The sequence below is a fragment of the Podarcis bocagei genome (assembly GCF_964188305.1).
Source record: "Podarcis bocagei genome assembly, chromosome: 10".
Classification (NCBI taxonomy): domain Eukaryota; kingdom Metazoa; phylum Chordata; class Lepidosauria; order Squamata; family Lacertidae; genus Podarcis; species Podarcis bocagei.
Genome location: NC_138135.1, coordinates 3598615 through 3609665, shown reverse-complemented (window position 1 = coordinate 3609665; position 11051 = coordinate 3598615). Strand labels below are relative to the sequence as shown.

General features: G+C 47.5%; 1 protein-coding gene across 1 annotated transcript in view; it reads right to left on the bottom strand.

Annotated features, from left to right (window-relative positions):
- Positions 1 to 3799: 3799 nt before the first annotated feature.
- Positions 3800 to 11051, bottom strand: part of LOC308595701 (uncharacterized protein) — a 40300-nt gene continuing 33048 nt past the window's right edge. The window contains exons 2-3 of the mRNA XM_081210331.1: positions 6684 to 6828; positions 3800 to 6212 (exon numbers count right to left, since the gene is read on the bottom strand). Coding sequence (XP_081066457.1) covers positions 4751 to 6061 — 1311 coding nt within the window. The 5' untranslated portion in view covers positions 6062 to 6212; positions 6684 to 6828 and the 3' untranslated portion in view covers positions 3800 to 4750. The remainder of the gene's footprint in view (positions 6213 to 6683; positions 6829 to 11051) is intronic.

The window sequence follows — 11051 nt, the reverse complement described above, 5'->3', positions numbered from 1 at the left end:
TTCACAGCACTCACACTATTTCCCTCCACGCTTGCAGCTACCCACCCCTCTCTCCTTCTTTCAACCGTGCACCCAGGAAAACTGGAAGATTCCTTTGTCACAATAACTGTGGCAAAATGAAAAAATTCAGATTTATTTTTTTGTGAGCAGCAGCCATGCCAACATTGTTGGGAAACCAGACGATGAGGAAGAAGAGGAGAACAACTCCAACAACCGTAATAAACAAGCTAAGATGAAAAAAGTTGACCCATCAACTTTTTCAAGGTGGCAGCAAGAACATGGCTGGAGATGTTTTCTGATGTTTTGGTGTGCCTTTTCCGCAAAGAATTTTCCTGGGCTGAGCACACAAGCTTTTTGAAAGGAGGTAGACTCCACCGTGGGAGCAGGGCCAGGGCAGGAGAGTGCTAGAGTTCTGTCTAGTCCTGTTACATGGGATCAATTCCAATCTGTTACCTCCAAGGATGTGGACAGGCTGCTTGGACAAGTGAAACCAACCACCTGTCTCCTTGACCCTTGCCCATCCTGGCTGATAAAAGCGAGCCGGGAAGGGCAGGGCGATGGGCTCTGCGGGGTGGTGAATGCTTCCCTCTGTGAAGGAGTCTTCCCAGACCCACTGAAAGAGGCGGTCATTAAACCGCTTCTTAAAAAAACATCTTTAGACCTGGCTAATATGGCCAACTATCGCCCATTCTCAAATCTTCCATTCTTGGGCAAGGTGATTGAGCGGGTGGTTGCTGAACAACTCCAGGCATGCCTGGAGGATGTGGAGCATTTGGATCCCTTCCAATCGGGATTCATGCCTCACCATGGGACTGAAACTGCCTTGGTCGCGCTGGTTGATGATCTCCGGTGGGCTAGGGACAAAGGTGAGAGCTGTTTCCTAGTTCTGCTGGATCTCTCAGCAGCCTTTGACACCATCAACCATAACATCCTTCTGGACACAAGATAATATCTTGCATTGCCTCTAGATGGTGCTAGAGGACCAATCACATCAGCATACACCCGCTGAAACGCTCTGTCGACCCTTGTCGTCTCCTGGACCTTCTTGGTCACACCTGCGAGAGAAATCATGTTAGAATCAGATGAATTACATTTCATGTAATCACTTTGATCAAAAGTCAACAAATACAGTCCATCTTTCTCTCTGGCAGAAAGATACAACTCTCCATCTTTGAAGATCTCGCAGCTTTCAGCATCATAGGACAGTTTCAGTCCTTTCTTTGCAATCTGCGAAACACTCAGCAGATTGAACTTCAACTCAGGAATCAAGTACACATTGTCTATAGTCAAGTTCAGACTCTCAAGATACACAGTTCCAAACCCGGTCGCTTCCAGCTCCTGACCGTTGGCCTGCTTCACAGTGAAGCTTTGCTTCTTAAACGTTGAAAACAGACTTCTGTGTGGGGTCATGTGCTTCGTGGCTCCAGTGTCAATGACAAATGTGTTTTCCACCTCTGGTGTGGTTCCTTTCGACATCAAAGCCTTTGCAAGTTTCACCTGAGACTTGGTATGACTTTTGCCTGACGCCTCAGGCTTCACAGAGCTGCTCTTAGCTCCTCTCAGCTGATGTGGCTTCTTACAGTTCCGCTGAAGATGCCCAGTCTGTCCACAATTGTAACATCGGACAATGTTCAAAGCTACAGCATGCTCTCCAGTAGCAACAGCAGTGGGGGAGTTAGAACTCCGTTCCTCCCTCCCCCTGTCTTTCACTTCCAGTGCAGCAGGTCTGTTGTGTTCATTCAGAACCACGGCACACACCCTCTCCGCCGTAAGATCCTGGGCCGGTAGGGAACCAAGCTGACTGGCAACCGTTTTATAAGTCCGATTTAGGCTGTTTATAATCATAAAGCAAAATACCTCCTCCTGTAGAGGGAAATTGCGTTCCGCCATCTGCTGGCGCAGAAATTTCATCTCCGTCAGATGCGCTTGAACATCTCCATCAGGCGCTAGCCTCAGATTGGTCAGCTTTTCAAAATGCAGCAACGCTGAAGAACCAGCATCTCTCTGATGTGTTCTACGCAGCGTCTCCCAAATATCTCGCACATGTTCTAAATCCTGAATATGCACCAATTGATCATCTGAGACACACAGAATTATAGCCGTCCTGGCTTTCACATTCTGTGAATTCCAACCTGGCATTGGTGCTGCAGGGATGGGGTTCTCAATCACCTCAAAGATCCTCTGATTCTGTAGTAGGGCTTTCATCTTTACAGAACAAGATGAATAATTGCCATTAGTCAGGGGAGGTGGGTAAGGCAAGCCTCCCCCCTTCTTGGCATCAATTTTGAATCCAAGCCTCAGCTCTCACTCTCGAGCCTGTAAAATTCCAAGAGTCTTTCTTGGTTGTTTACTGCCTTCTCCACTTGGCAGTTAAACCGCAAGCTGCTTAAAAGTCCTTGCAAAGAACAGTGAAGTAGACAAAACACACTCTGTGTTCCAGCCCCCAGTCAGTAAGTTTCCACTCTTCTGACTTGTCGTTGCTTAGCAACTGTGCATACCAGTCTTATCTCGGCATGCAAGGTATGCGGCTGTTTTCCCCACAGTGCTGGTTTCTCACAAACGCAGGCACTTTTAGTGAACCGAAGACTGCCTCTTAACACGTTCACTTCACAGCCATAAATCCACCATAGCTTTGGGGCTCCGTTGCTTGGCATTCACCTCGTCTCGATGCCCAGCCGTCTGTTCAGCTTCCAGCTGCACGTAGACGTTATCTTTTTTCCCTTGGTGCAGAGGATGAAGAACGATCCATCAACCTCTCATGCAGATTTCCATGGATCAGAACCATCGGCATTGCTACCATATGTTGGAATCTCAAGCCTTGTCAGAGGAACTGGCCACTCTCCAGGCGCCCGGCTTGAGCTCCTTGTTGACCTCCCCATCTGCGTCTCCCAGCAGGAAACAGGCGAGGTCACTATCGGCGATCCTCCTCAAATGTGAGAAGAACACACCACTCTTTCCTCCTCCCTGCCTTCCCCAGGGAGGGGAAAGAGACAGACAGAAATGTATTTACATGCCTTTATTTCTGTCTTTGCAGCAGTACGGAGAAACGCGTCTGCACTCTCCAAACACCAACAGCAGAGAGAGAGACTCCACCCCTGTACTTCCAGTACAGGTCAGATGACACTCTGAGCTAACATCCGGTGCTCAGTACAGTGAATAGACTGTCCCTTTGTTTCCATGGTACAGTCCCAAACATCAACATCCTGTTTGGCTTTAGAGCCAGCTGCAGCTCGCTGCTGCATTGCTCCTTTTTCGTAACAGGGGGTTCCCCAGCTGGTGCCTCCCCCCCTTTCACCCAGCCAGTCCATGACAGCAAAAGCAGCAACAACAGTAAATTCAGTACGATAATAATATACACACTGGTCCTCTGGCAGGAAGAATAATAACTTCTGGGACTATGGAAAAGGACTATCCCCAGAATAAGCAGGAGCTCTGGGATTGCCCCATGGGGTTCGTGAGGGAAGATGCCCCCCCCAGGAGACTTCACTGGTACCTGCAGCCGCTCCTTCCCCCTCTTGCAATAAGGCTTGGGGAAAATCTACCATTAAATTACAGCATTTTAAGTTTTCTTCAGAACATGTAGGAGGCAGGGAGAAGTTCTAGTGAAGAAGCAGTATTCGGAGAGCATGCGGTGGTGAGGGTGAGTGTTTGGTGCAAAAACCAGTCACACACATATGCACCCGTCTTGCATGCTTGAGTACAGCAACTCCAGGGCACGAGCCAAGTATCGGCAGGGTAGGGGCCACGTGTAGAGCAATTCCCATGCTGAGGTCAAAAACACCCACAGAGGCAGCAGGACTTCTTCAGTAATATTTTACTGAGTTTTCAAAGCATACAGTTCTCACTGGGTTCCCAGTGAGGCACAAAACTTAGCTCCTGAGAGCAAATCCAGTTTCAGCAGTAAAAAAATACAGCACACAGGATATCTAAGTCAGGCACACAAACCAGGAGAAGGGAGCATGGGAAGAAAGACGCTGGAAGGACACAGGGCAATGGATGTGTGTTTTTCGCTTCCTGTCGTCTGGGAGGGAAGTCAGGAACTCGGAATCTGCTGGGGCTTCACAAAGCAAAGCTTTCTGCCGGCTGCTTCCAGACAAATCAGCATCCCAGAAACACACACTGTAATCTGTGGGGTCTTGCCATATCAATTGTTTTTGGAAGGTTATCACGATGTGGTCTAGAAACCAGTATGGGACAATATATCGCCGAGCCCTCACTGACCACCAGCAGTCCAGATAAACCCTCACCGCTTCTCTATCGAAAGGTACTTTACATCTTAGATTATAATCACATTGTTTGACATTGCCTTCAATATTTCATTACTATACAGTTTTACACATAAATACCAGAACTTCACATACACAACATGTGTTAATGACTGATTTCCTGCTGAGTTCATTTCTGTGAAGAAAAGAGTGGACTCTGAGAGGAAGATGTCCCACACTCCATACATCAAAATGGGTTCTTCCATGTGAGAGGCCCTGGATGTTCCTTGATCACTCCATTATAAATAAAGCACTTTTTGCAGTCTTTTCATATAAACTGCTTCTCCTCTTTGAGTTTGTTGATGGTTTGTAGGATTTCAACTCCTAAAGTTCTTCCTGTCCATGAGTCTGTTGATTTAGAACTTCCACTAGGACTGAACCTCTATCTACTTTCCTGATAATTATAAGATTTGTCTTTTGTGCGAGTTTCTTGATATAAATCAAGGGTTCCACTCTGACTGCAGCACCTACCACACGCCATACATTTAAACAGTTTCTCCCCTGTGTGTCTGCCGATGTCCTCTAAGGTGTGCACTCTGCCTGAAGCTCTTTCCACACTCCATGCATTTAAATGGTTTTTCCCCTTTGTGAGTCCGTTGATGTATATGGAGGTGTCCACTCTGATTGAAGCACTTTCCACACTCCATGCATTTAAATGGTTTCTCCCCTGTGTGAGTCCGTTGATGTGTTCTAAGGTCTCCATTCTGACTGAAGCTCTTTCCACATTCCATACATTTATATGGTTTCTCCCCTGTGTGAGTCCGTTGATGTCTTCTAAGGTCTCCATTCTGAATGAAGCTCTTTCCGCACTCCATGCATTTAGATGGTTTCTCCCCTGTGTGAGTCCGTTGATGTGTTCTAAGGGTTGCATTGCAACTGAAGCTCTTTCCACACTCCATACATTTATATGGTTTCTCCCCTGTGTGAGTCCGTTTATGTTTTCTAAGGTCTCCATTCTTACTGAAGCACTTTCCGCATTCCTGGCATTTAAATGGTTTCTCCCCTGTGTGAGTCCGTTGATGTTCTCTAAAGTTGCCATTGAAACTGAAGCTCTTTCCGCACTCCAGGCATTTAAATGGTTTCTCCCCTGTGTGAATCCGTTTATGTATATTGAGGTGTCCACTCTGACTGAAGCACTTTCCGCACTCCAGGCAGTTAAATGGTTTCTCCCCTTTGTGAGTCCGTTGATGCATTCTAAGGCCTCCATTATCATTAAAGCTCTTTCCGCACTCCAGGCATTTAATTGGTTTCTCCCCTGTGTGAGTCCGTTGATGTGTTCTAAGGCTTCCACTTTGACTGAAGCTCTTTCCACACTCCAGACATTTAAATGGTTTCTCCCCTGTGTGAGTCCGTTGATGTATTCTAAGGTTTCCACTCTGACTGAAGCTCTTTCCGCACTCCAGGCAGTTAAATGGTTTCTCCCCTGTGTGAGTCTGTTGATGTATTCTAAGGTTTCCACTCTGACTGAAGCTCTTTCCGCATTCCTGGCATTTAAATGGTTTCTCCCCTGTGTGAATCCGCTGGTGTAATTTAAGGTCTCCATTCTGACTGAAGCACTTTCCGCACTCCAGACATTTAAAAGGTTTCCCCCCCGTGAGAATCTGTTGATGTAAACTTAAGTGTCCATTTTGATTGAAGTTCTTCCCACACTCTCTGCACTGGAATCCTTTCTTGCCCTTGTGAGTCCGCTGATGTGTTCTAAGTTTTCCACTATCAGTGAAACGTTTCCCACGCTCCATACCTTTAAATGGTTTCTCCCCTGTTGGAGGTTGTTGATGTGAACTATGTGTCCTCATTCAATGAAGCATATTCCGCATTTCACACATTTTAATTTCTATTCCTAATGGGGGGGAGGTGACCCATCCCCTGGAGTTCTGACTGTCTTCCCCATCTCCTTCTTCAGAGTGGGAGGAAAGGGAATCCTGTTTTGGTTTCAAGGAAGTTGAACTAAGGGAAAGAGAACACATCAAGCTCCATTAGCACCTTCTCCTATATCAACGTCTCCCACATTCCCTCACCTCCTACCCATGTTCCCAGTTTTTAAGAAGTGAAGTTGCAATATCAAATGATAGTAATTCATGAGCAACTTTCAAAATCCTCAACCAATGTTCATAAAGCAGCTTAATTTTTTTTTTAAAAAAAGTGCTGTCTGATCTCATGCCCATCTTCTGATGCAGGACTATCCTAAAATGACACTGAAAAGCAGCCTATTCAAGGCAAATAGATAAACTGTACTTGGTGGAATATGTAGTACCTTGAAAATGTAGTATTGATTTATTGATGGACTGTCTTAAATATCATAATCATACGATGTCATGGGGTGTTAGGGGAGCGGTAGTACCTTTGGTGGGGGAAATGTCATGCACCTTATGGGGCAATTTCTCCACCATTGGTCCTCACCCTGCACTCAGCTCTCACCTGTGGCTTCCAGAAGCTGTCAGCATGCAACAGGGGCCACAATCCCAGGAACGGCTTCAACTGGCCACCAAAACCAGGTGAGGATACCTGATGGGTCTCAAATTCTTGGTGGGTTGGGGAATTCTGCTGCAGGTGAAGAAAGGCCCTGGTGGATGGAGAGGAGGAGAACAACAGTGAATCCCACAGTCAAGAAGGCAGATTCTACCCATTCTGCAGAGGAAAGTGAGGGCAGATGGGGCTCATCAACCTGGGAAGGAAGCCCATCGTGAAGGAAAACTCTGGTCGTAAAACTTTGGTGCACTCCTTCACTTCCTTTTGAGTTATCTTCAGGAGAAGAAAAGGCTATAGAGGAAAACCTACACAAATCCAGAGTGGCACCGTCTCTAAGAGGGTTGGATGGTGCCCAGCCACTCCTGCAGCCAAGCTGGTGCCTAACGTACTGCTCTGCTTTCCTTGGGACCATATAAGTCAGGCTGAGAAGGGGGTCTTGTTGTCTAGGCAGCCCAGGAACCCCAAACACACTGCCCAGGCAGTGTTGCTAACACAGCAGTTTCAGGGAGAGCAATGAACTCAGACCTGCGTATCAAAGTCTCTCTGATGTGGAACAAGGAAAACAGAAGCGCTATTTACATCATACATCAATTAAAAAGTATTCAGAATATTTGTCTTTTGAAGAAAAGACCACCAAGTATCCAATGGTCCCTTCAAAGCTAATGAAATATTGTGCCTGGAGCTTTTGGGGGTGCAGGACCAGGAAAGCTTCTGCCACCATTATCCTTCCAATTGGGATTCAGGCCTCATGATGGGACTGAAACTGCACTGGTTGCGCTGGATGATGATCTCCCATGCACTAGAGTCTGAGGGGAAAGCTGTTTCCTGGTTCTACTAGATCAGTGTTTCCCAAACTTTTTTGGGCAACGGCACACCTGTTTACTGAAAAAAAATCTCGCGGCACACCACCATTAAAGCCCCGCCCCGTGACGTCAGCGCGCAGCGTCACGCCGGGAGGGACGCACAAAAGTGAAAGTTTTTTCCCTCCCCCTTGCCGGGGAACCTCCAAGCTTTGGGGGTGGGAGGAGGCAGCAGAGCGAGGGACTGAGGGACGGCGGCAACTGAGGCGGCGGCGGCTGTTGTGGTGGTGGCGGCGATAGCGGGCGGAGGAGGCGGTGGCGGCGGGGCTTGAGGAGCCGTCGCCGGGAGTTGCTGCTGCTGTTGTTGCTGCTGCTGCCCGGACATGCCGGCCTCCTCCTCCTCCACTGTCTCGCGCTCCTCCCTTTTGCACGCGCTGCCCCGCCGCTCGGCACCACCACCGCGGAGCCGCCCCCGGCTCGACGCGGATCCTCGCCGCCGCCGCCTCTCACCGCCCGACTCGCCCGCCTCCCTCCCACGGCACACCAGCCAATGTCTCACGGCACAGTAGTGTGCCGCGGAACACCGGTTGGGAAACACTGTACTAGATCTCTCAGTGGCTTTGGAGACCTTTGGCCATGGTGTCCTTCTGAACCCTCTAGGAGAGCTGGGGAAATGGTTATGCAGTGGTTCCCCTCCTTCCTCCTGGGTCATATCCAGAAAGTGGTGTTGGGGGGTGAGTGTTCAGACCCCTGGGCTCTCACTTGTGGGGTGCCTCAGGGCTCCGTCCTCTCCTCCATGCTTTTTAATATCTACATGAAGCTGCTGGGAGAGATCATCAGGGGTTTGGGGCTGGGTGATCACCAGTATGTGGGTGATACCCAGCTCTTCTTCTCATTTAAATCGGAACAAGTGAAGGTGGTGAAGGCCATGTGTTGGTGGGAAGATGGATGGTGGCTAACAGATTGAGCTCGAATCCGACAAGACAGAAGTGCTGTCCCTGGGGAACACGGGGTGGGCAGGTGTGGGGGACCCCTTGGTCCTGATGGGGTAACTGTGCCCCTAAATATCCAGGTGTGCAGCCTAGGGGTCATTTTGGACTCACAGCTGACCATGGAGGCGCAGCTCAATTATGTGTCCAGGGCAGCTGTCTAGCAGCTCCATATGGAACGCAGGTTGAGACCCTCCTTCCCCGCAGACTGTCTCGCCAGAGTGGTGCATGCTCTGGTTATTTCCAGCTTGGACTACTGCTATGTGGTCTACATGGGACTACCTTTGAAGGTGACCCAAAACTGCAACTGAATGGGAGCAGCGCCGAGACCACATATCACTGCTCCTAAAGGACCTTACCTGGCTCCCAGCACATTTTCAAGCACAATTCAAATTGTTAGTGCTGACCTTTAAGTGTCATGGTTGCATTTTCCTGGCATAGAAAAGTATTGATCTAATGCAGGCTTCCTGAAACTCAGCAGTTTCTTTTTGCTGAGAGCTGGTGGTGGGATAAGTTGTGATGAGGTTATGAAGAACCTTTCTTGTTTTGGGGAACCAGATGAAGCTGGTTTAAACTGGAGTGAGCCAGGCTTGTTATCTAGTCCCAAGGTTACTCTGACATTTAATGGAATATAAATTACAAGGCTTAAAGGCGCCTGGTCCCACTTCCTAGTCTGCTATTTCTCTACTCTGCTTGTGTGATTCTTAGTTGAGAGCTGTTTTGGTATGCTGAGATAGGGTTTTACGTAAGTTAAGTTTTTGCTATTTTTTGAATCCTGTTATGCTTCTTTGCCTTCAGTAATAAATTTATTTGCTGAAATAGATCGTTATGGAGCAGCAAGATCTGCAACCTAAAGCCCTCAACAGCCTCAGCCCTGTAGACCTGAAGGAGCATCTCCACCAACATCGCTCAGTCTGGACAGGGAGGTCCTCCTTCGAAGGTCTTCTGCTGATTCCCCCCCACCCCGCGCGCGCGCAAGAAGCGAAGTGTTACGAAAATTACGGGGGGGGGGGCACATCTTTAAAGTTAAATATTACAAATATTATGCCTGAATATATCCTTCCAACTTGACAGCTCAGGGAAGTCACCTAACTTTAAAAATAATATAAAATCATCTCCTTTCCCAGTTCCCCCCATTCCAAAGCTATTTTCCCCTGGCAAAAGGATTCCAGGAAGTTCTCAGAGGTGAAAATTGCTGGGCTCATTGTTAGCCAAAGGAAGCCAAATCTCATCACCTGACTCGCCTCAGGCTCCAAACATGCAAAGGAACCTGGATTGTACTTTTGGGTGGTGGGTACTTAAGACATATTTGTCTATGCGGGGGGGGGGGGGCACCAGGGGGTGAATTGGAAGATGGCTGACAATAACATCTCTCTGACCCACACAAGGTAATTAAGAGGCTGTGATGGGAGTATGCAGCCTCCCTTGCCCCCCCCCAAGGGAATGGGGGGGGGACTGCCTTGCCTGCTGTGCCCATAATTCACCCCCAGATTCGAAAGAAGGGGGTGAGGGCACTAGGCATAAAGCCCTCAGGTGGAGTCCGGCTCTCCCGGACGCTGTCTCTGATCGCGCACTGGTTTGCATAAGCTCAAGATATTTAATTGGAAATGAAGCAAATGCACATATTTGAAGTGAAGAACAGGAGTGAAAACTGCTAACTGAAGTGGCCTCTGTGAAACGAGAGCAACGGGTTTGGATTTAACGGAATACATCATGAAGAAATTACATCAGGTTCAGTATGCCGGAGTGGGACTGGATGGAGGGGGAAAAAGTTTTTTTCTTTTTTTCAATAACCCCTTCTCAAAAAGATCCACTGCATAACCGACCTAAGCAGGATGATTAAAAACTGTGTGGAAATAATTTACTACCGAAAGCTTGACATGTGAGATCGAGAAAAAGAACAAGGGCTTTTGATGGCGCAGCAACAAAAAGGGAGTCGCCATTTTGACGGGTCTTGTCGAAAGATTTATCGGGAGGAGGAAGCTTTGTTTTCACACTGGATTCCAGGTAGAACCTGGTAGAACCTCTTCGAGGACTGAGAAAGAGGGACAAACCTGCGAAAAGTGAATAAGTAGATAGCAAGAATGCTTTTCTTTATGGAAACGATGAAATACAGTGGCTGTCTGAAATATGACTCTTGGACGAACGGAAAAACCCACACAGGAATACAAATTTGTTTGAACCTGCTTATGGAGACAATCAGAGGCCACAAAGACAGAGAGAGAGGAAAAATATATGAAAACAACTAGAAGAGATGTGGAAAACAGCAAGAAAGGATTGGACAGAATTTTGAACATTATTTGGACAGATTTGTGGACTTTTAAAGCAGTAGCAATAAGAGGATTGGACCCCTTTCGGAACTTGAAATATGGGTACCCCCAACAAAATTTAAAATTGGGCTCTGTAATTCAGAATTTATGTGATTTGATTTGATATGATTGGTCTGTTAATAAAAAACATTTTTTTAAAAAAAGACATATTTGTCTATGCTAATCTTATACCTGAGTCTTGCCCTGCCATGTCTGCTT